Here is a 23931-nt window from a genome sequence, read left to right on the forward strand (position 1 = left end):
CTCCAGCTCCAGCCTCTGAGGGCATATGCACAGCTCTATACATAATTTAAAATAATAAAAATGAATCAGAAGCATTCTTTTTTTTTTTTTTTGAGACAGGGTTTCTCTGTAGCTTTGGAGCCTGTCCTGGAACTAGCTCTTGTAGACTAGGCTGGCCTCGAACTCACAGAGATCCGCCTGCCTCTGCCTCCCGAGTGCTGGGAACACACACGTTTTTAAACAATGAAAATTTATTACTTAAATATGCTCATTTTCTTTATTAATGTTAGCAAACATGGGACCTGTTGGATGGCTTTTTTTGTTTTTATTTTTGAGACAGGGTTTCTCTATGTAACCCTGGCTGTCCTGGAACTTTCTTTGTAGACCATGCTAACCTGGAACTCACAGAGCTCCATCTGCCTCTGCCTCCTGAGTGCTGGGACTCAAGGCATGCACCACTACCAACTTGCTTGTCAACTTTCATTAGTGAGTCTGTATTTAACAAACGTCAACTAATATTTGTTTATTGTAATTTAGAGAAGCCAATAAGTTAGACACCTCTCATTTATATACAGTAAATTTTAAGATACGATACATTAAAGTCCAATTTCAAATATGAAAAGGAAACTGGCATCCAGTGGTATACACCTTTCATAACCGTTCTCAACCACACAGTAAGTTTAAGGCCAGCCTGGGCTACTCAAGACCCTTTCTGTAAAATCTGGAGAACCCAGTGTGGTGGTGTACACCTTTGATCTCAGTACTTGGACACAGAGGCAGGAGGATCTCTGTGAGTTTGAGGCCATCCTAGTCCAGGACTGCACACTGAGACCATGTCTGGGGCGGGACATTCTGTTCCAGCCCCTCTCATCCTCAGAGGTGCTTTCTTTTCCTTACTAAATCCATTTCCAATTTGCTAAAAATTAAATTGAATTTAAAAAAACTGGGAAGGGATATAGCACAATGGTGACTCCTCGATGAGCTTTCGCAGGCCCTAGAGCCAGTCCCCGGTGCCACTAGATCAATAGGTACAGTTCAAAGCTTTGGCTTTTTAATATCTGAAGAATTGTGCAACTACTGCTTAATTTTAGAATTTATTTTTTAGTTTTATTTTTTTTTTGCTTTTCGAGACAGGGTTTCTCTGTAGCTTTGCAGCCTGTCCTGGCACTAGCTCTTGTAGACCAGGCTGGTCTCGAAACTCACAGAGATCTGCCTGCCTCTGCCTCCCGAGTGCTGGGATTAAAGGCTTGTGCCATCATCGCTCGGCCAGTTTTTATTTTTCCCTGGAACTAGAGTTATAGACAGTTGTGAGCTGCCATGTGGGTGCTGACAATTGAATCCAGGTCCTCAGGAAGAACAGTCAGTGCTCTTAACCACTGAAACATTTCTCCAGCCAGAGTTTTTAATTTTTTAAAGATAGGGTCTTACTATGTAGTCCCCACCCTAGTCTTGAACTGTGACTCACCTTAATTTCCTCAGGACTGGGATTACACAGAAAAAGGCAGGAAGTTCAGGAAATTGACTGAAAGATTTCAGGTGAAGAGTCTACTGTGCTATACAAATGTAATCATTCAACCCAGTGTGGCCGTTGATACTCATTACTGGTTGTAAGCATCCTGGTGAGTTGGAAGTTAAGAAGATATTAATAGTCTTATTTAGTGGGAAGTGATTAAGAAAAAGGAAAAGAGAGGAACATGACTGGTCCTACTGTGGTGGCGGACAAGGTTTATTATAGACATTGTGGGAGAATATGGCCAGACCAGGGGCATCTGGGAGAGTCCAGAGTAATGGGAGCAGAGTGAGCTGTGCTGGTGTGAGGAGAGGGGGTATGGAGAGAAGAGAGGTGGAACCAGGTGCAGCAGCCAGGAGGCCCAAAAGAGAGTATCTGGAAAGGATCAGGTAACAAAAAAAAAAAAAAAAAAAAAAAAGGAAGGGCAGCCCAGCGCTGGGCTTGAGAAGTTTAGGGTAGGGGGTGGGTGGGGTATGTCACCCAGGAGGGCCCTTAGGGACTGAGGGATACAGGGAGAACCTGGAACTACCTTGGTATGTTAAATAGGTTCTTCAGCCATTTGTCCCAGGTTTGAAATCCAATAAGAAGGAAATTGTAAGTTTGAAGCGATTTCTAGAAACTACAAGACAAAAACTAATTAAAAGTCAGGGTTCCTAGATCAGATTTTTATTTTGGTGTTTTTGAGACAGGGTCTTGATATGCAAGACCATGGACGACAGCCTGGGACTGTGGAGACTGCACTGGCCTCCAGCCTTCTTTCCAAGTGCTGGAAGTAGTGTCACGTGCGTGTCACTGTGCCTGGGCCTAAACCAGATCTTTGCTTCCTTTACAGTCTTGTTATCCACCACGCCAAGTGATCTGTCAGCCATGCAGGGGGTGCTGGAAACCTGGGGCTAGAGCAGAGAATGTCTCAGGAAAAACACAGGGTTGCTCTTTTTCTCTTGTTTTGAGAAGGTCTCGCGGAGCAGCAGTGGCTACGTCGGCCCTCGCTGCGTTGTGGACCAGGTTGGCCTTGAAGGCGCTGAGATCCACCAGCCTCTGGGCTTTAAGGGTGTGCACCACCAACCCAGGCCAGCATTGCTAGCATTCTCCCAGGAAGGCGAAGGGCGAGATTCTGATAGCCTGATGTTTATCTTCTTGGTCTTCAGAGACTGTCAAAGCAATTTAACATTTTAGTTTTTAGTTCTCCTTTCAGTCTCCCAAATTTACACATCACAGGGATCATAAACTTCCATGACCCACTTTATATGCTGCTGTCTTTAAACCTCAAGTCTCCTGCCTCAGCCTCCCAACTATCCGGCACTACGGGTCTGTGCCATTTGGGCCAGAGCCACTCTTCTCACGTGGAGTTTGATTTCTGAGGAATCGCTAGGCGTTTCTTTTGGAAACCTCAAGACCACTTGCGATGACGAACAGGAACGCTGTGTAATTCTCTTTATTTAGGATTTAGAATGGAAAAGCTTCTGTAAGTGCCATAGGGACCAACACTAAATCAGGGCTTGAACAAGATGGTGGCCGGTACCAGAGAGATCTGTCTTTCGAAAGCAACTCCAGCACAGTAGTAGTAAAAGCTCTGCGAGGCCGATACGGTAGCAATCCGACCACAAACGTGAGCGGAAGAGTCTCCCACGGAAAGCAGTCTCGTTCGGTTCGGCAGAGAGCAGTCCACCTCACTGGGCAAGTTCTCTGAAACGTGTTTGTGAGTCGGCTCCTCTCCGGTTAGAGCCGAGGTGGAGCGCCGCGCCTGCTCCGACGCATGCGCCCTAGACCGGACAAGCGGCACAGTGGCGTGGTCTTTCAAACACCCAGCGTACGGACGACGTCTGAGGTGGAAGGGGCGTTTAGGGTTCCCAACACGCATGTGTCGAGACCCAGGCGTTTCCTTCGGAGGGTGTGGAGTGCGGGGTCTGTATTGCGCAGCTGCAAGGGCGGTCCCGTAGCGCGAGCTGTCGATCAAGGGGAGGGAAGAGGAGGGTGAAGGGATTAAAAAAAAAAAAAAAGAAAAAAAAAAACCGGTGCGCCTGCGCATTGCGATCTGGTTGGAAGGGCTTCGGACTGGAAAGGGGCGGGGTCACGTATGCGCGTCATTGGATGGGTAGGTGGGAGAGAGGGTGGAGATCGGGGAGGGTCTGTGCGCCTGCGCAGTGCGGGGGTGGAAAGTGAAGGAGCTACCCAGCACGCTTGCGCGGCTGTCATAGGGCTGCTTGGTTGGTCAGTGGGGAGTCGGCGCCTGCGTACTAAGACCCGTGTGCAGCAGCGGCGGCGGCGCTAGAGGCGGCGGCGGCGGCGGCGGCAGCAGCGGGTTCGGAGGCAGTGGTTGGGCTCGCGGCGAGCGGACGGGGTCGAGTCAGTGCGTTCGCGCGAGGTGAGAGCGGGCAGGGCGCGCCTGCGCGTAAGCTCGGTTTGAGCCGAGAACGAGAGACGGAACTACGCGGGGGTCGGGGAGGGGGGCAGAAGGGAGCGGCGGCTATCGCCGCACGGGCTTGGTCAGGGAGCGGCGCGGTGCGCGGAGAGGCGGGCGCACGGCTCAGTTGGCGCGAGGGGTGACGGTTGGGGCCGGCAGGGTGACGTTGGAGCGACGCAGGGCGGGGGACGGCGAGCCGCGAGGCCGCCACGCGGGAGAGGCCGCCAGGCGGCCACGCCGGGGCGAGGGCCGGAGGCCAGGTCGGCCCGGCCGGGCCAAGGGTTCCTGGGCCGTTGAGGACCAGCGCTGAGCGGCCACGTGAGGTGGGGGAGGGGGCTGCTCGGTGAGGGCAAGTGGAGAGGGTTGGCGGCCGGCGGGGGGAGGGGAGACGGCATGGCCCTGGCCTGGCGCAGCTTTGGGGCAGGGGCGGCCGCTGCACCGGAAGTGTTCCCCATTGGAGGCTGCCCCCGGGGTCCGTGGCCATGCGGCTGAACATGGACCGGGGCCGCATGGCAGCACGGGGACCCCTCCCCCCTGGCCCGGGCCACCGGAAGCCTCGGGCGACCACATGGTGGGCGCGAGCCGGCAACCCCCAGCGCAGAGAGGTCTGATCTTTTTGGGTTTCTACGGAGCCTGGGATTTTGGTGTGCGGGAGAGACCCTAGCCTTGGGTCTCGATCATCCCGCAGGGCCCGTTGCAGGCATATGTTAGTGCTCCCCAGTCTCATGGGCCTCTGGAGCTCATCCCCCAGTCTTCATGTGAAGTGAGCCGTCCAGCCAGATGTAAGTGGTACTACTTTTCTGGGAAACCGGGAAAACTGGGTGAATTGAGGGTCATTGGATTGAAGCCCAACTCTTCTCGGCCCATGCCGACAACGCCTGAAAGTACTAAGCTTTTAGTTCCTCCGCGGTGATCTTCGATCTTCACCTTGCCACTGCCTTCCCTCTTATTTGGTTTGTGAGTTACTGTGTTTAGTCCTTAACTCTAGCAGCCTAGTCTGATCTCTGTTACTACTACCAACTTTTTGCTTTCATTTTATTGTCATTCACCTCCCCTCACTCCCCCACTCTCTACTGACTGTACAGGCTGGGCCTGAAAAGCCGACAGGACTGGTGCATCCTGGGAAAAGTGGGAGGGCCATTGACAAAAGGCTGAGTTCCCCTCGGGAACTGAGATCGAGGTGCTTGGCAGTGGGATCATTTAGGAAACTACTTTCTCCCCCCTTGACTGCATCTTTCTGTGCATGTTGGAGAGGCGGGAATCCCCCAAAGAGGCCTTGTGGTTTCCTGTACCAATGACTGGCTTGTGTGTGGATGGGGGGGGGGTGTAACAGCTGGGTGGGGCCTTGTCCTCCGTCTCCACCCCTTCATTAGCCCCGCCCTTCAGCTGGCTCATAGCTGCTCACCTAATTATAGTGCTGGCAGAGTGTGGGGAAGAGGGGGTGGTTGGTTTCAGTGGCAAGTAACACCTGAGTCCTGCCCCCTCCTGGGAAGTAGCCCTTTCCTCATCTCTGGGATTTGGCATCCGAACTCCCAGGAACCTTCCTTTCCCAAACCACATTTTTAGATTTCATTTGGGGAGGGGGTCGGAGATCCAGCTGTTTCCCCCTCCCATACACCAACTCTTCGGTATGTTTGAGACCAGTTCAAAGCAGGAAGTTCGACTTTATTTAGATGGGTAATGGAATAAAGGGGTAATGGAGCAATGTTTTAGAGAAGAATGGGATAGATTAGCGGTCCTGGTAACCTCCATCCTTACTGACCCTAGTTCTCTTCTTGGCTTTAGTTGGAATCGGAGCCTCTTAAAATGGCAGATGACTTGGACTTCGAGACAGGAGATGCAGGGGCCTCCGCCACCTTCCCCATGCAGTGCTCAGCATTACGTAAGAATGGTTTTGTGGTGCTCAAAGGCCGGCCATGTAAGATCGTCGAGATGTCTACTTCGAAGACTGGCAAGCATGGCCATGCCAAGGTTAGAATAACTAATCTACATCCTGTCTTCTCTGCAGCTCCCACATCCACAGGGCTCTGGGTAATGAACTGTTGCAGTCTTGGTCCCTTCACTGTTCTCGTCCTTTCGTTCAGAACCCAGGTTTTATTGCCATCCAACGGTGTCTTCCACAGTGCTCCTGTCATGCTGTCCTCTTCTCCCTCTTTGTGCTAGTCTCTAGAACTGTGTGTATCCACAGTCCTTTAGCTTGGCACATTCAATTTCTTCATCTTGACCTTTTTCCTTGGGCCTGTTGTCCAAGATTTCTCCAGTCGAGACCCATGGAGGGCAGTGTTCGGTGGGGCTCTAGTCTGCATTCTCAAGCCACCTAGCAGCTGCTGCTCCTCCCGGTTGTGAACTTCCCTTTGGCAATTACCTGCTTCTGATTACCACTGAATTCTTTGTTCTCCAGCTTACTTCAGTCTTCACATTCTCTTCACCTAGACATGCTGTGTCTTAAGTTGACCCTAACTCAATCCTGTTGAGTCTGGTTTTATTCGCTAGTGAGTCCCCTGTTGCGGATTGGGCATTTAGAACCAGGCTATTCTTTCATACTAACTTCATACATGGTTCATTTAGATCTTTTCCCCTGGGTCATTTTCTTCAGGTCACTTACCTTCCTTTGCTTTCATTTCTCAGCCTGCTCTACTTATCTTATTTAGCTCCTTCTGTAAATGTCCAAGAAACATTTACCTAGACCCCCCCATACAATAAAACAGCATCTTATGAATTCTAGAGTGGCCTCTACCCCCCTAGTGCTGGGATTACAGGCACATGCCATTATGATTGGTGTTTTTGTTCTTTTTTAATGTACTAGGCATCCTACCCAAGGAAGGCCCTGTGCTTGCTGGGCAAGTACTGTATAAGTGACATCTCCAGTTTTTGTCAATGATTTTTGATAACTTTCATGTCACTGGTTTAACAGGTTTTTTTTTGTCATCTCCAGTCTCAGTAGTAGTACTCTTTGGCTTCAGACTTTAAGGATTTGCTTGTCTTTCTCAATTGGCTCATTTCTAGTTCCTTAGTTTTTGCTGTAACATGGCAGGCTGAATTGTCACCAGCCAGTAATAAAAGCCGTATCTTAGAGTTTGATTTGTTGGGTTTCTCTTTATGATATATGTACACAGGTCCACCTGGTTGGTATTGACATTTTTACTGGGAAGAAATATGAAGATATCTGCCCATCAACTCACAATATGGATGTCCCCAACATCAAAAGGAATGATTTCCAGGTATGTTTTTGGGATGAAGATGGTTAGTGGCTCATGAAGGGTGGGGATGTGTGCTGACCCGCAGCTGTGGGGAAAGGGAGCTGGTAGGAGAGGGTACTAAGTGAAGTTGCTGTCACTCTAGTTTGTCTGTCATTCTCTTTATACTTAACCTACCTGTACCTGCTTTTAATTTCCTTCTCCCAGCTGATTGGCATCCAGGATGGGTACCTATCCCTGCTCCAGGACAGCGGGGAGGTACGAGAGGACCTTCGTCTGCCTGAGGGAGACCTTGGCAAGGAGATTGAGCAGAAGTATGACTGTGGAGAAGAGATCCTGGTATGATGCCCCCCCCCTCGCCTGATATACTCAGCTTTGCTCCTTATGCTTCAGAACTCTGGAGTTAAGGCATCTCTGGACTGTCCTTTTTGCTTTTCCAGATCACGGTGCTGTCTGCCATGACAGAGGAGGCAGCTGTTGCAATCAAGGCCATGGCAAAATAACTGGCTTCCAGGTGAGTGTGACAGCGTTCACTATCCTTCATACTGTTGTCCTCATCGGTTTAATGGGCCTTCTTTCTGCTCTTAGACTGGTCCTTCTTCCCTTAACCTTTCTTGAAATTGTCTTTAAACATGATTTCTTTTTCTTGCCCAGGGTGGCGGTGGTGGCAGCAGTGATCCTTGAGCCTACAGAGGCCCTTCCCCCAGCTGGGTTCTGCTCTGGCTGGGCCCTTGGCTGGACTCCTATACAATTTATTTGACGTTTTATTTTGGTTTTCCTCACCCCTTCAAACTGTCGGGGAGACCCTGCCCTTCACCTAGCTCCCTTGGCCAGGAATGAGGGAGCCATGGCCTTGGTGAAGCTACCTGCCTCTGCCCTCACAGCCCTTGTGGGGGAAAGGGGAAAAGGTATTGCTTGTGGTTTAGGTCCCCCCACCTCCCTTATTTTCTTTTTAATTCAATTTGGAATCAGAAAGCTGTGGATTCTGGCAAATGGTCTTGTGTCCTTTATCCCACTTATCCCTGGTCTGGTCCCCTGCTCTCCATAGTCCTTCACCCCAAGCACCACTTGTACAGACTGGGGACCAGCCCCCTCCTCTGCCTGTGTCTCTTCCCCAAACCCCTTTAGGGGTAAAGAGAAGAGTGGGGGGGAGCAGACATGATCCCTCCTCAGGCATCTGGGAGGGCCTTGCCCCCATGGGCTTCACCCTTTCCTGCGGTTCTCCCTGACACATTTGTTAAAAATCAAACCTGAATAAAACAAGTTTAATATGAAGCCCCCAACTCAGTGTTTATTTGTTGATTGAAAGATGCAATCCGTCATCCCCTTAAGTAGCCTGGGTGGGAAGCAAACAAACAGTAGTCGGGGTGGTGGTAGTGGGTACATTTTATTGGTTTGGGGCACATAGGAAGAAACCCCACCTTGAGGGATGGAGGGTAGGTAGGAGTTATCTGGTGGTTACTTGTGGTAGAATCGTGGGTTCTGGCTGTGTTGGATGAAAGGGAGTCGTGGGCCAGGTTGGCTGGTAGTAGCAAAGCCTGACTGGTGATAAAAGTTTTTATCAGTGGGTAGATAACTTCTTCCACTTAACACTCAGTACAAGGAGGAAGGGACAATTGCAGTAGGTTAGCAGTCTTTCCCTGGTAGTATCAGATTTTTGGTTACCAGCCTTACCTTTCCTGCTGCTTGCATCTGCACAGGGAGCTGGGGGGAAGCCAGGAGTCCAGGGGCTGGATGCAGAGCTTGGGGATGCATGGGCCGCAGAGAAGACTGTAAGGACAAAGCTGATCTTAGGCATACTGGAGTTCCCCTTGTCCTAGCACCTTGACTTCCCAAGGCTCCATACTCACTGAGTCAGAGAAGCTAGTTTGCTGATTTGCATGTTCCATCTGCTTTTGCAAAGACAGGGCACCAGCAGGCTGCAGGAACCCTAAGGGAAGGGGGGGGAGGTTTGAACTGAACAGTTAATGATAGGACTCAAGAGGTTAGGCCTTCTCCCCAATGGGTTATCACCTGTCTGAGTGGGCTGAAAGTGGCCATGCACTGCATAGGGCTGTGGCTGCGGCTGAGACAGGTACTGCACAGCAGGAAATGCTGACGGTGCTGAGGAAGGCAGACATCCATTAATTAGTTCTCATGTTGAACTGTTCTTCCCTCTGCTCTGAGGAGAATCAACACTCACCTCTGAGCTGCTGGCTAGGACTATAGGCTGGTTGTGTAGGCCCATAGTGAGGTGGGGGCTGAGCAGTTCCATAGGCTCCTCCTGGGCTGCCTTGGAATTGCCCATGTTCTGGGGTCCCTGCAAAAGCAGCTGCTGATCCCACATAATGCCGGGTCTAAGAAGGAAAACAAAAAACTACTTAGCTCCTACTTATTACAGGTTTGGCATGTTTGTACTTTAGTAATGGAGAAAGCAACCGGAGCTACACATCCAAACCCTAGTTCTCAAGCTGAGCTTGATGACAGATCCATAGAAGGTGGAGGAGACATGGCGACAGGATCACATGGCAGGGCCATTCCTGGCTACACAGTGACTTGAAAGCCAGCCTGAGCTTACAAGAAACTGTCTTTAGACTTCTCACCGTAAGCACTTGGGGTCCAAACATCTGCTTGGCTCTGTCAGCTGCCATGAGAGTACCTGGGCGATTGTGTCCTCCGGGGCTCCCTAGAAAGGGAGAGGGGCTTCATGATGCTGAATTAGGAGGCTGCAACCTCCAGGAGAGCCCATTCTTTTGGGTGGTTTCTCTAGTCCTCACCCTGCATGCTGAGGAGGTGCGTTCCCGTGTGAACAGTCAGGCTCTGCTGGTATGCAGCTGATGTCAGAGTGGTCAGGTCACTGGAGGAAAGGAAGACAGTTAAGTAGCCCTCCTTTGTCGCCTAGTCCACTGCAAAATGTTAGTTTTAGCTATCTGGCCACACCTCTGTTCCTTTCGTCTCCGTTTTTCTTCCTCATGCAAAACTTTTTTGAGCTGCAAGAAAAGTTGGTGCTTCTCCTCCTGTAGAGCTGAGAGCTTCTCCTGCAGCTTCAAAATCTGCAAGAAGGATGAGCGGATAAGGGGGGAAAGGGAAGAGGAAAAACCAGAACTGGGAGTTATGAGGGGTTACTCACTTGTTCCTTGGTCTCTTCTAGTGACATTCTCTCTTCCATCTCCTTTTTCTTTCTTCTCTCCTGCTCTTCTTTCATCTTCTGTTCCATCATCTTGTCCACCTCTTCCTCCTCTGAAGAATCAGACAGAACGGGGAAGTGGCAGGACAGTGAAAATAAGCTGAGTGTTAGACTGGAGACCAGCAAAAACCAGTTATTCCATCAGCCATAAGGAGAACGAGGCTTCATTAGGTGCTCTCCAAGGTCCTTCCCAGCCCAGGGTTCTGGAGCTTAGACGGGGCCTCTTCGCTCACACCCTGAAGGAGCCGCGGCCTCCCTCTTAGCCTCGCCAGCAGGCGCACAGCTTGGCCCGTGGATGGGGGCAAGTTCGTGGGTAGCAGAGCCACCCTGGGCCGTGTGTCTGTCCTCCCGCTCTGGCCCTGGCTCACCCTGCCGTTTGCGCTCCCGCTCCATCATGATGTGCCGGTGCAGAGCCCTGGCCATGGCGTTGGAAAGTTTGGGGCGCTCCAGTAGTGCGGGCATGGTGCTGTTGATGACGCTTGGGCAGTGGGCGCCCGGCTCTGCCACTGACTGCCAGACCTCAGGCAGGGCCTGCAGGGAAGTGGGAGCTTAGAGGGACTGCGACCCGCCGAGGCGGAAGCCTGCCTGTCCGCCGCCCGCTTGCCGCTTCGGTCACGTGTCCCGGGCGCCGGTGTCCCTCCGGTCTCAGCCTCAGTGCGCGTGAGGGGGTCCTAGGCTTCGCGCCCCCGCCCCGCCAGCGCAGCCCTGAAGCCAACCCCCCTACCCGCCTTCTCGGCGCTTTCTCCGTGGCCTCCGGCGCGCCTTGATCCCTACATCACTTCCGGCGCCCGGATAAATCCTTCCGGGTCATGACGGCAACTGGATCAGCGGGTTGGATAAAAAGAAAGGCGGAAGCGCTTGAAGACGGATGCCGGGCTGTCCAAATTCCTTGCGGGTTTACAGAGGCCTGGGAAAAGCTAGCCTTTTGCCAAGAAACCCTGTAACTCTCCAGCTCACGAGGCCGCGGAAGACAGAGGCAGAGGCAGACGCTCTGAAGACAGTATTTATTGGCTCCTTAGAAATCAGTAACAACTGTACAGAGGGCTCGCAGCTTCCTTGGGCTGCCCTTCCTTCCCCACTCCCGCTCCATGGCACCCCTGGCCACGGAAAAAGCAGCTTTGTGTGGGCACAGAGACTCCTTTGGGATTCACAGTAACCAGAACAAAAACGGAAATAAATTAAGTGATATGGGGGAGGGGTAATTGGGAGTCATGTTCCCCAAGTCAGTGCATGAAGGGGGACCCAGAACCTGGAGCTGGGCTCCCTATGAGCTCCCTCTCAGCAGAGGGAGTGTGCTGGGCCCTGAATGTCGAGATGTGCTTCACACCTGGCCTAAATCAAAGCCTGTCTATGTGCTCCTCCTTCCAGGAAAGCACCTGGACATGCCGTCAGTCACTGGAATGAGGTGGAGGCAGTCGTCATTCAAGAGTCCTGGGCTTGCTTGAGGCCCGGCTGTGCTTGTAGTAGTGGCATCTCACCCCTTATTCCACCCGTACCAGCAGGGCATAGAGGAGTGTGGCTCCTTTCTCCTTAGTGACCCACTCAAGTTCTGATGGGCTGAAGTGCTGGTCAGGAAGTTCTCTGAGGGCAGCAGAAGGAGGGCCAGGAGTGTAGGAGCCAGGACGCACACACACCTGAAAGGCCACCTGAGCCTGGTGTGTCCGCTGGGATTTTGGGTCCCGGAATCTGTTAGACAAGCAGAAACAGGAGGTGGGTAAGGCTTCTAAGCTCCCCCAACCGATGAATGGCTTAGCACCAACTTGACTCTCCTCCCAAATCCCGCTCAGCAAACTCCTTCATGACCCTCTTCATGGGTTTGTTTACCCTGGGGTTCTATTTTGTGTTTGTTCTAGACACTCCAAGTGCACTTCTCATCTACTTCACCCATGCTTTGGGGCAGAACAGGGTCTCTATCCCAGGTTAGCCTCAAACTCCCTATAAAGGTGGAGGTAACCTTAAAATCCTGATCCCTTGCGTCTGCCTCCTAGTGTTACGACTCCAGGTATGTGTTAAAACACAGTTTATGCAGTGCTAGGACATTCAAAAAGACTATGACGCATATATAATCGAGGAAATCCAGACATAAGTGATGAACTCTTCCAATCCCAGCACTCAGGATGTAGGTGGAGGCAGAAGGAGCAGATGTCCAAGACCAGCTCAGATACATACATATCAAGCACAAGTTTGAGACCAGGTTGGGCTATTTTTCCCCCTGGTTTTCAAAACAAACAAACAAAAAACCAAAACAAAACAAAAAACTGGGCAGTGGCAGTTAGTGTATACCTTTAATCCCAGCACTTGGGAGGCAGAGGCAGGAGGATATCTGGGAGTTCTAGGCCAACCTGGTCTACAAAACAGGTTCCAGGACAGCCAGAGCTGTCAGATGAAGAAATCCTTTCTCAGGAAAACAAAACAAAAAGCACAAACAAACAAAAATAAACAATGAAGTGATGATGGGTTACACCTTTAATTCCAGCTCTCAGGAGGCAGAGGCAAGTAGATCTCTGAGTTCGAGGCCAGCCTGGTCATCAGACTGAGTTCCAGGACAGCCAGGGCTACACAAAGAAACCCTGTCTCAAAACAAAACAAACAAAATACACATGGGGTAAGGGGTGGGAGTGGGGAGGAAGGCTGTTGGAGAAATGGTTCAGTGTTTAAGAGCACAGGTTATTATTCTATAGAACCCTGGTTCAATTCCCAGCACCCACATGGCAGCTCACAAGTGCCTGTAACTCCAGTTCCAGAGGACCTGATGCCTTCTCCTGGACTCTGCAGGCACTGCACACACACGCTACACAGACTTACATGCAGGTAAAACACCCATACACATAAAAAACTTTAAAACAAACAAATAACCATTTGTGTGGTGGATGGCTTTAATCCCAGCATTCAGAAGGCAGAGGCAGGTGTGCTAGGGGAAGGCTCCCCCAGCTAAAGTGTTACGGGATGTCTGAGTTCGAGGCTAGCCTGGTCTACAAAGTGAAACCCTGTCTTAAATGAAACAAACAAGCAAACAAAAAGGATCTGGTTAAGGAGCAACTGTCACGCCAGTGTGGGGAAAAGGGGTATAGAATCCTAAGTACCCAAAATCTTGGGGCCCTTTCTAAATCTGAGACCTCAGAGGTCTACTCTCAGTACTCACTGCACTTTGGAGGCCAGGGTCTCTGCCCCGGCATACTGAAGGGATGGCGAGAGCAGCACTGGAGGAGGCTGCTCCTCCCGGGGAGGTGCACAGTTCTCACCAGGCTCCTCAAAGCCCACCCCAGGCTCTCCCTTCAAGGGTCGGCAGCTCAGGATGGAGGTAGTACCTGTGGAGAGAGTCAGGTGAGGGCAGCCCTGTGATTCCTCCTCGTATCCCTAGGCCCAGCCCACTCCACAATACCTGCTCCCAACTCCCCTCGGTCCAGCACCCTCCGTACAACTGCTACACTGCTTCCATGATATGCCATGTGCCACTTCTTTGTTAGTGTCCCAGCTTCTAGATGGGGATTCACCCTGAAAGGACAAATAAGACAGACAAGTCAAAGGTCAGTGGCTCCTCAAGATTGTCCCACACACAAGAAGTCCTATCACTTTTTTTCCCTGGGATTCTTCTTTCTCAGGGAAAAGAGCAAAGGGGAAAATCCATGCCTGTGACCCATAAGTACCTAAGATTGAACCTGCACCATCCAAAAGGCAGGGCATATTCCCGGGGAGGCTCTCCTCGGCGCCTGTGAGCCTCATCTCCTCGCAACTTCCGGCAAGATTCACAGTAGCATAAGCTACGCTTTGGTGGAGGCATGAAATAATCTTCTGTGGGACAATGAACAACAGGCTTGGTGCTCCTGTCCTGGCCTCAGCCACACCGTTGCTCTCCAGCTGGTGTCCAGCCATGGGAACGAGGCTCTGAGGATTAGGACTCACCTGGAAGCAACAGCAGTTCCTGGAAGCGGGAGCAAAGGGCATGGTACTCGCAGCTCTTTAAAGGGCTAGCAGCAGGCGGTGGACCCCAGCACACACTTTCCTTTATGCCTGGAATAGCAGGGGAAAGAAAAGTCATAGGAGCTGGGCTGCGGAAGGACTGGAAAGGACATGGATGGGCAGACAAGCAGGGCACCATAATTATCCTGTTGAGCAAACGCACCATCTACCATATCAGCCTTTTCCATGTCTCCCTGGGTTCCAGCAATCTTCCCACTGGCCGCCCCTGGGTCAGGGCTCACAATTGTCACCTGTGGAAGAGAGTAGTCAGCCACAGCTTGACAGGTCCCCAGATCCCCTTTGTGGGCCAGAAGCTTCCCAGTATCCCAGGACTCCCCTTACCCCATCTCTGCGGCCACTAACCTGCTCACACTGTCCATAGAGGTCCACAAGTGCATGGCACGGCTGGGGCACATCCGGCACAGCTACCCCTTGGTCCACCCCATTGATGTGGAGATGGAGCCCTCCAGAGCAGTCTAGCCGCAGCCCCAGGATGGTGCCTTCAGGACACGTATCAAGATTTGGCCCGAACTTCTCACAGATCTAAGAGGAAAGGACTACTGTCTTCAGATATCAGGCCCACCATACCAGCAGCCTCCCTACGGTTTCAGGGTTTCTAACTGCCAGTCCCTGAGCTTTGTCTGGATCCATGCCCATGGCCTAGGCTCTGTTCCCATTTCATTTACCTAGAGTCCCCTTTTCACTTCCAACTTTAACATTCTCAATCGCTGGGGCACAGGAGGAAGCAATAAATGGGCCAAAGACTGTCCAGGTAATGACATGCATGTCTCCCTTTTGGCCAGGTCCTCTCCAATCAGAGGCTTGGTCATTCCAGTCTTCCTGGCTCCCTCCTCACCTTCAGACCATTGTGGAAGACACCATGGCCCCGCAGGAGCCAGGCTGCCCGTTTAAGTGCACAAGCAGAGGCAGGGAAGTTAAGCCTCTCGGGTGGGCAGGTGATGACTCCCAGAACGAGAGAAGATGTCCACTGTCGGTTCAGGAAGTCGATCCGCACCTACATGAGAAGTAACTATATACTCAGCTTCTAGGACAGAAGCCACCTGCCTAGCTAAATCAGTCTTAGCACCCAAACCAGAGTATGGCTGCCTGGTACAGCACCCTTTCTGATGTTTGTAGAGAACAAAAACTACCAACTCAGATGTCTCCTTCCCTGTTTATCCTGCTGCCGGAAATTGAATCCAGGTCCTAACACATGTTAAATAAATGTTCTACAATGAGCTGCACCCCCAACATCCTTTCTCTTTGAACCCTGGTCTGTTCCTAGACAATTCTTTCAACTGGCTCACTTTCTACCTGTCTTTTAGTTTGCAGCAGAAAGGGCCCCTAATGCTGGGCAGTGGTAGTGCACACCTTTAATCCTAGCACTTGGGAGGCAGAAGTAGGCGGATCTCTGTGTTTGAGGCCAGCTGGTCTACAGCCTGGTCTTCCAGGACAGCCAGGGCTACACAAAGAAACCTTGTCTAAGAAAACAAAAACAGGACAAAACAAAACAAAAAAGGGCCTCTCACCCTGAAGTAACAGGAGCTAGGTAAGAAGAAAGACATACCTGAACAAGCAGGTGGGGTACCAGGGGCTGGTTGATGACAACGATGCCCTGATTGTAGCTAGCCACTCGTGTGGCTGTACGGTTCCCATTGGATAAGAGGATATTCTTCCCATGGTTTTCCAGGAATTCAAGGGCTGTGGGCATAATACCCACTTGATTCTGGCCCTGGTATGGAGCAAGAGACTGAGCTGCACAAGATACCAATTACAGTTCTCACCCAGCACACTGGAGTGCACAGAGCTCAAGCCTGAGTCTGCTGGACCAGCGGAGAAGCTCTACTCTGGTAACTAGTGGCCCGCCAACCCAGCAGGTACCATGGCAGCCTCTTACTCTCAGCCCGTGCTCCTCGCCCTCATCATCTTCCTCGCCCTCACTGCCAGTGTCTGAGCTGGGAGAAGGTGGCTGGGTGCCTTCTGGTTCCTCCAGCCTTGTGGAGCTGACAATGGACACACTGCGTACTGGCCCGTATAGATCCAACACAGCCCACACATTCTGGGAACGCAAGACCAAGGAAGCCAGAAGTCAACACAAGACCTTCAACCAACAACCCACTCCCCAAAAGCAAACAAGTTCTTAGACTCACCTTGGCGATGCCGGTGGCTGCAGGCCCCATATCTTCTCCATCTACCAGGACGTGCATTGTGTCATCCGCACCCCGACGGATGCCCACACGGCTCCCCACCTAGATCCCGGGGGACAAAGACAGCTGCTCAGCCAACTTTCTTCTACTCCTACTCCCAACCCCTACCTGTCTTTCTGCCAGGTGCTTCACCCCTAGCCTCTCGAGGTTGCGGCCATAGTTCATCCTTTGGAGATGCCCATCTCGCCTCACTTCACAGCTGGACACCATCCAGGTGCTCTTTGTCCGGAGTTCTGGCAAGGAGGGAGGCAGCCCTGGCCCACTGCCTGCTCCAGGCCCCATCTCCTCGGGGGCTAGTGTGGTCAGCCCCAGCCGGAGGGATCCTGCCCACTTCTCATCAAGCTCTTCCACTTTTACCTGTGAGAAAGAACAAGCCCATTAGCTGGTCCTGTGTGATGGCCTGGTAAACCCACTTCTTCTCCACAAACCCACCTCAAAGACTTCTTCAGCCTTGAGCTCCTTGGTGCTGAAAACCAGGCCGTGAGCATAGCCAGCGACACGTACTGCCCGTGTGCCATCCTCCTCCAGAGTGACGTTCTTGCCACATGTGTTATGGAATCGGTGAGCTACACCTGCCACTGTAGGTAGATGTTTTGATAAAGGGTTTGGGTTAGGGAAATTACCTTCAGATGGGATGCGGGGTAAAGCTTTCACATGAAAAGCTAAGGCCCCATCTGCCACATCAAGACCTCTGGACACCTTTCACCACAGTAAGACACAAAATGCCTAGTGCATGGTATCTTGGTCTCTACGAGTCAGGGAAATCATACGACTCTGTGTCTCAGTTTAATAACACCCCCCCACACACACCCATAGACTGCTTGCCACAGGGCCTTCCCCTTCCTTAAACAGGATTCTTGGGCTGCATAACGGGTACCTGGGGAATGCAGAGGGAAGGACTTCTCCGTGGCTGTGTTGCTGGTCGCCAGACTGTTGTCCATGGGGCCGGTAGCATTGGTGATAGACACCTGGACACACTGGCCATAGAGATCCACCACTGCATACACCTCTGTGCAGGAAAGAAAGGCATCAGAAGTCTGAGGTCCTGAGCGAGCTGAGCAAGGGGTGGCAGGTGAAGCACAGAGTAGTCACCTTTACCCGGAGGCAAGCCTGAGCAGGCGGCGCCTTGGTCCTGTCCGTTAATGAAGTAGTGCAGATCACCCTTGGCGGTTCGCATCATGCCAATGCGTGCACCTGTGCCCAGGGCATCCAGATCACAGCCATAGTTGTTGCGCATCGTATTACCATCTTGCATGATAGCTGTACCACTGCGAGGACAGAGGTGAGTTAGCCTCCCTGCCTCATCACCAGATTGGCGCATACTTAGTCTCTGCCTGTCAGGACTGCACACTGCTTTGGACATCATATACTGAGACCTGCTCTGAGGCACAGTCCTGTCTTCTTTTTTTTTTTTTTTTTTTTTTTGGTTTTTCAAGACAGGGTTTCTCTGTGGTTTTGGAGCCTGTCCTGGAACTAGCTCTTGTAGACCAGGCTGGTCTCAAACTCACTGCCTCTGCCTCCCAAGTGCTGGGATTAAAGGCGTATGCCACCACCGCCTGGCCAGTCCTGTCTTCTTTGTCCCTGGAGTCCCTTAGGGAAAAGCAGGAACTGCTCTGTAGGCTGCATGGGTGGGAATTCCCAGAACTGAGCAGGAGGGCTATTAGATCCCCAGTGTGCCAGTGCCTATGGCCACAGTTCCACAGATCCAAATCATGCTTAGTTTTCTGGTACCACCTAGCTCTACCTATCCCTACCAAGCTGGATTCAAGAGCAGACAGTCCAACCTCAGCATCCATGTATCATAGTCAATGTCTGTCATGGTGTTGGGAAACTCCAGGTCTTCAGGCCGGATGGCAGTCACTCCTGAGAGGAAGCAGAAGGTAAGAAATGACCCCTAGGACACAGGCACCCACTACCCTCCACCCCTCACAGATGGTCCCTCACCAGCTTCAATGGAGCCTGACCAACGGTCTACCATCTTCTGAATGACAATTTCAAACAGTTCTCCATCCCGCAGGGCTCTGAAAGGGAGAGTGGGGGTCATTAAGGCCATAAGTGGGCAGTGGGACTGTGGAGACATCAAAGTCTAGAGACTGACCGGTTGGAAATGACAATGGCATCATTGAACTCGCTTCGGCAGTTATGACGGAGAGCAGTTCGACCCCCATTAGTGATGACTGCATTACTGCCATGCAGCTGGTGGAAGCGCAGGTCAGAGCCCCCAGCTGCCGAGGATGGGGAACTTGGAGACATCTGGTTGTTCCCTTCAGGGAGTGGCTCAGAGACTGGAGGCACCTCTGCAATAGGCATCACCCATTAAGTCTCTGTAAGTGTTTGTAATGATTCCCAAGGCCACCCTAATCCTTCACCCCAGCCGTCAGGCCCTCACCCACGTCATCCACAATAGTGGCCTGAGCAGCCTGGCCATAGAGATCGACGACAGCATAGACACCCGGGGGTACATTCCAGGCAGCAGGGCCCTGAGTCATTCCATTGACAAAGAAGTGGAGGGTTCCATCCTCCCGCCGCACCACGCCCACTGTGTCCCCTGCCTTGGAAGAAGTGGGGGCTAGAGTGAGGAGTCAGGCAGAGTTCCTGCTTGAGAAGGTCCTGCATCCACCCTACCTCAGTGACGCCCCCAACATTAGACCCATGAGTACGCCCTATTCTCTCACCTTGAGGCGGTCCAGGTTGTGTCCGTATTCATCTAGGATGGTTGTCCCATTATGCATTACCCCATTCCCCGTCATCATCCAGGTCCCTGTAGGGACAGAAGTGGCAGAAGATGAAGAACAAGGCAGGATCCAGAACCCCACGCATCAGCTTCTTCCCTGGACCCTAAAGCAGCCCTGCCCTCCTTAGGATCTCACCAGAGCGTAGATTGGTCATAGTAGAGGGCAACTGGAGGTAGGCAGGGTTGTGGGTAGTGACACCAATCTCAATGGAGCCAGCCCATTTGTCCACCATCTTGTCGATGCGCACCTGGAACACCTCTCCATCCCGGAGGGCTCTGCTGCTCAGCACCACGCCATGATTGAAGTCATCAGTGGCACTGAGGGCACAGCAAGTCGGGACTCAGAAGATTGACACACTCACTCAAGCCGGCACTTTCTGTCCAGCACCCACTGTCCCAGGACACCAACCAGACCTCCTGCACCTGGAAGTCTCCATCTTTCTGTCCAGGAACTCCCACACCAGACACACTCTGCATCCCATGATCCCACCTCACTGCTCCCACACTCTATTTGGGCCCCCTTGGCAGGTCTCACCCCACCCCACAGGTCATACTGGGGCCTCAGGGCAGTGCGTCCCTCGTGGGTGATGGCTGCCTTCTGTCCACAGTTTGGATGAAAGAGCAGGCGTTCAGGTTCTGCCTGGGCAGCAGGAACAGCACGGCGGAGAGCACCCTCCGGGGACAGAGCCCTCAGGATGGCATTATTCCGGCGGAGCCGGTCACTGTGGTTATTATTATGGACGATGGTGACTTTCACAGCCATCCCGTACAAATCCACCACACCATACACCACTGGTGGTGTCAATGGGGTAGCTACACCTAGAGAGAGTCAAAGAGTCAAGGGTGAGAAGAGCGAGCGTCGCAGAGAAGGGTCAGGCAGTCACTGGCAGCCCAGCCAGTGGTCTCTCTTGTATTTCACCTTACCCTGGTCAATGCCATTAATGAAGAAGTGCAGGGCAGAGTTGGACTTCCTTGTGAGGCCAATATGATCACCCTCCTAGCCAAAGAAGAAAGACCCTAGTCTGGAATCCAGCTACACTCAGGCTCAGGTTCCACAAGTCCTGGACACTTTCTACCACCCCACTCCACAGGAGACTACCTACTGAAGAAATCTACATAAGACCACTCTTGGGCAGGGCCTAGGTTCCTGCTTTCCAGACACATTTCCCAAAGGCCCAATGTAAAGCAGATACTGAGTCAAACCACATTAAAAACAATCTCCCCGACACTCTACAATCTCAGTCTATTTAAGAGCTACAGGGGCTAGAGGTACAACCCAGTGGTAGGGCACTTGCCTAACATGTCCAAGGTCCTGAGTCCCATTCCCAGTACTAATGGGAACAAAAGTGCTACTAATAATCACACTTAGATCCCGTTAGACATCCCTGCCTTCTCAGAAGCCTCACGCAGAGAGAAAGAGGCTTCCTCTTAGCTAACATTGGCTTCCCTGGCCTGGCCCAAACTACTGTGCTCTGCATTCACCTGCAGTTCATCCAGACTGAATTCACAGTACTCCCGGCGAGTACCCTTGCCATTGGTCAGGATCCCACAGCCACTCATCATGATGGTACCTGGTTAAAAATGGACACCCAGTTAAGGAACAGGTGGTCTTGCCCTCATCAGCCCACAACCCGTGTCCCTCCTCTCAGCTGGTACCTGACTGGAGGTTAGTCATGGTGGCTGGGTACTCCAGGCTGTTGGGATTATGGGTAGTAACACCAATCTCGATGGAGCCTGACCACTTGTCTACAAGCTTGTCAATACGGATCTGGGGTTGAATGAGAGCAGACAGGAACAGAAAATATAAGAACAGAAGATAGACCCTTGAACCCTTGGTTCCTCATCAGTCACAACCATCCTGACATCAAGGATCAATCCGACATTTAGCTCCCAATCTTTGTCAGGAAGCTCGGCCAGACTTCAGGATTTCACAGACCTCAAACATCTCGTTATCCCGAAGGGGGCGGTTGGTCATGACAACCCCATTGTTGAATTCATCCAGGGGCCTCCGGCGCTCAGCCGTCTTATTATTGTTGCTGAGTTTGATGAGGGTTCCACACTTCTCGTGAAAGAGCAGGGCATCATTGGAAGTGAGGACAGGAGAAGTGGCAGGCCCGCTGGATGCTAATCCATCCCCTGCTGGTGGGGAGCTCAGGTTCACATTAAGGAGGCCTCCATTGTAGGCAGACAGAATGGCATTGCTCACCACCTCAGAGAGCTCCATGCTGGCAAAGTCTATAGCAGCAAGATGGAGAAAGGAAGCCAAGGTGAGGCTCTATCCTCTCGTTAGTTTGGGATCATTTCTCCCTACCCATCTCTTGAAATCCCACCCTTATCCACCTCACTACCCACTCCCCTTTCCAGGGCTTCCCCGAAGCCCTCACCATTATGCGAATCAAGGCTGTTAGGAAACGTCTCCGGCCGGGCCTGCGCTGGGGACACCATGAAGGCTAGGGACCAGGTGGGACGGGAGGGGAATAAGGGTTCAGCCTTTGCTTCAGGGCCCACAGTCAGGAGACCATCTCTTCTAACCCCCTATGTTTCCCTAGACAGCCTCTGGCCCCGCCCCTCCCCCAGCTGACTGTGGCTATTTCTGCCCCTTTTCTTCAGTCACACCTCATGCTTCCCCCAAGCTGTGTTCTCACCTTCATCCACGGAGGTCCCCTGTTCCGACAAGGCAGAATCTTCTGGAGGGGCTAAGGGCTCCAGGGGAGGTATAGGGACAGGAGTAGGAGGGCTGAAGCCTGGCTCTGGGGGCAGCACAGTGATCTGGGTGCACTTGCCATAAAGGTCCACGACAGCCCAGACACGAGCAGGCAGGCCAGTGGCAGCCACACCACAATCCCGCCCATTCACCCAGAGCCGGAGCTCCCCAGTGGCTGTGCGTTCCACACCCACGCGGTCCCCTTCGACAAGCTGGTCCAGGTCCTGGCCATACTCCTCCAATACAGAGCGCCCATCCCGTAGCACCGAGCAGCCTGATACTACCCAGGAGCCCCCCTTCAGCCCAGTGGCACTGCTCGGGAAGTCCAGCACACCGGGATCCAGGGCTGTCACTCCAATTTCAATGGAGCCACTCCAGGAGTTGACCTACGAGAGAGAGGCAGAGTTTCAGTGTGGAACCCCACCGCCAGAAACTGTGTTCCTCGCCCTGACCTCTGAGACAACAGACATAGAGTCACAACTCTTTGGACCCTGCTCTCCTTAGCAACCGTGTGCTGTATCTAGCTGCCCAGTGTTGACCACAGCAGTCCTTCAACCGTTGAGCAAGCTGGTTAAAGACCCTGGTTTCAACCTGTGACTTTTAGTCTCTGTGGCTCCTCAACCACCGCAGCCACATTCCTGGATCCGTATATTCTACTCTCCGGTACCCCTCTCATTCCCAGCCCCAGTCCTTGGTAAGGTAGCGCTCCACCCGGACTCATCTCTTCCCAAATGCTTTCTCTGGGCCAAGCACGCCATACACACCTCCCTTTCCCATGTGTCCTCATCTGTCTTCCTGGTATTGGGCTTCTGTCCTTCAACGGTTTGTGCTTTTTACTATTTCTCTATTCTCTCCATCACAGCTCAGGCACCTGTCTATCTTCCATCCCCAAGACCCAAGAGATTGCGCTACATCTGTCACTAGCCATTCTAGTCACTGGGCCCTGAGGAAACGCTTTCTCCAGAATGTCTGCTTCATGCTCTTTTCCTTCCTGTTCTCTGGTGCACTGCAGGCTGCCGGTTCGGTGTCGGTACCTGCAGACTTGGTTGGACATACAGACTTTCTCGCAGTTCTACCTCTTCTCCTTCTCGTCTGCTCCCACCCCCACCCCCCCTGCCACCACGATTCCGCGGCCCCAGCTTCGCACCTTGCGGTCGATGCGGACAGTGAAGACGCGTCCATCGCGCAAGGGTTCTCGGCTCAGCACCAACCCGTGGTTAAACTCTTGGCCCGGCTGCTGCCGCCGCGCTGTGCGCCCACAGGCCGACAGGCTTACCAAGCGCCCGGTGCGCGGGTGCAGCTCCCCGCCACTGCCCAGACCCCCGCTGGAGCCGAGTCCTGGTCCGCTGCTGCCAGGGCCCCCACCCCCGCCCGGCCCCGGCCCCGGCCCGGGACCTGCCCCAGAGCCCCCACTCCCACCCGACCCCGCCGCCATCGCCGCTGAAACCGCGGCCGCGCGACAGCCGCGCTTGGCGGCACCGTGGCAACCGCGGCGGACAGACGCCCTGGGGGAATACGGCCGGGGGCTGGGGCCGGCTGTGCTTTACGGCACTGCCCGCACCGAAGCATCCAGCGCTGAGGAACAAGGTCTGTCACGAGGGGAACGGAAGGACGACGGGGTCGGGGGACTTGCTTTACGGCACGGCGGGATGAGAGCGAGAGCGGCTCTGAGAGACCGGAGGATTTGGTTGGCTTTTGCGACAGCGAATGGGAGAAACGCCCGCCGCGGGCGTATTTGCGACGGAGGCGTGCTGGCGCCCAAATATACACTTTGCGACGTCGCGGCGCCCAGGGCCCAGCCCTTGTCGGGAAGAGACGTGTTAAAGTAGTCCCTTTACCACAAGGAATAGGGGCTTCCTTTCACACCGCACGCTCTAAAGTGATATAAACGTTATCTCCGGGACCGAGAAAAGGCAGTTTTATAAATCCGAGTTTCGGTCCTCCATAATCCCGAGACCGGAAATGTCGCAATCCATCCATGCATTGCACCTCTCGTCGCCCCTGTCCCGCACCTCTCGTCGCAACCTTCCCCGCCTCCGCCCCACACACTTTGCATCACACCTCTCCTAT

General features: G+C 52.8%; 3 protein-coding genes across 8 annotated transcripts; 1 reads left to right on the plus strand and 2 right to left on the minus strand.

The window, feature by feature from the left end:
* The first annotated feature begins 3640 nt into the window (after positions 1–3640).
* On the plus strand, positions 3641–8366 carry Eif5a (eukaryotic translation initiation factor 5A). Of its 3 annotated transcripts, none has more exons than XM_005349734.2 (6): positions 3641–3854; positions 5679–5864; positions 7010–7114; positions 7298–7429; positions 7531–7604; positions 7745–8366. In XM_005349734.2, exons 2-5 carry the CDS (start codon positions 5700–5702, stop codon positions 7591–7593), a joined length of 465 nt encoding a protein of 154 aa, XP_005349791.1. In that variant the 5' UTR covers positions 3641–3854; positions 5679–5699; the 3' UTR covers positions 7594–7604; positions 7745–8366. The 3 variants fall into 3 exon arrangements, with proteins under 3 accessions (XP_005349791.1, XP_005349792.1, XP_026636419.1); XM_005349735.3 differs by lacking the exon at positions 3641–3854 and adding an exon at positions 4099–4216; XM_026780618.1 differs by lacking the exon at positions 3641–3854 and adding an exon at positions 4588–4675.
* Positions 8367–8397: 31 nt separating this feature from the next.
* Positions 8398–11023, minus strand: Gps2 (G protein pathway suppressor 2). Of its 2 annotated transcripts, XM_013347341.2 has the most exons (11): positions 10981–11023; positions 10625–10787; positions 10200–10309; positions 10010–10122; positions 9847–9926; positions 9673–9755; positions 9273–9426; positions 9104–9193; positions 8941–9020; positions 8765–8860; positions 8398–8628 (listed from the first exon to the last, which is right to left on the minus strand). In XM_013347341.2, exons 2-11 carry the CDS (start codon positions 10716–10718, stop codon positions 8410–8412), a joined length of 1119 nt encoding a protein of 372 aa, XP_013202795.1. In that variant the 5' UTR covers positions 10719–10787; positions 10981–11023; the 3' UTR covers positions 8398–8409. The 2 variants fall into 2 exon arrangements, with proteins under 2 accessions (XP_013202795.1, XP_026636418.1); XM_026780617.1 differs by lacking the exon at positions 10981–11023 and having other exon boundaries at positions 8461–8632; positions 10625–10974.
* A 218-nt stretch (positions 11024–11241) lies between these two features.
* Positions 11242–23472, minus strand: Neurl4 (neuralized E3 ubiquitin protein ligase 4). 3 transcript variants are annotated; one of them, XM_005349740.2, is made up of 29 exons: positions 23009–23472; positions 21803–22247; positions 21542–21607; positions 21094–21392; positions 20814–20925; positions 20640–20728; positions 20082–20154; positions 19712–19976; positions 19294–19475; positions 19099–19184; positions 18813–18975; positions 18522–18720; positions 18368–18444; positions 18208–18286; positions 17522–17691; positions 17301–17432; positions 16856–17001; positions 16556–16780; positions 16367–16465; positions 16114–16275; positions 15784–15948; positions 15073–15231; positions 14580–14759; positions 14380–14467; positions 14160–14267; positions 13904–14048; positions 13639–13751; positions 13399–13564; positions 11242–11942 (listed from the first exon to the last, which is right to left on the minus strand). In XM_005349740.2, exons 1-29 carry the CDS (start codon positions 23294–23296, stop codon positions 11738–11740), a joined length of 4686 nt encoding a protein of 1561 aa, XP_005349797.1. In that variant the 5' UTR covers positions 23297–23472; the 3' UTR covers positions 11242–11737. The 3 variants fall into 3 exon arrangements, with proteins under 3 accessions (XP_005349797.1, XP_005349796.1, XP_005349798.1); XM_005349739.3 differs by having other exon boundaries at positions 17516–17691; XM_005349741.2 differs by lacking the exon at positions 21542–21607.
* Between the last annotated feature and the right edge of the window lie 459 nt (positions 23473–23931).

This window comes from Microtus ochrogaster, chromosome 7 (assembly GCF_000317375.1).
Source record: "Microtus ochrogaster isolate Prairie Vole_2 chromosome 7, MicOch1.0, whole genome shotgun sequence".
Lineage (NCBI taxonomy): Eukaryota > Metazoa > Chordata > Mammalia > Rodentia > Cricetidae > Microtus > Microtus ochrogaster.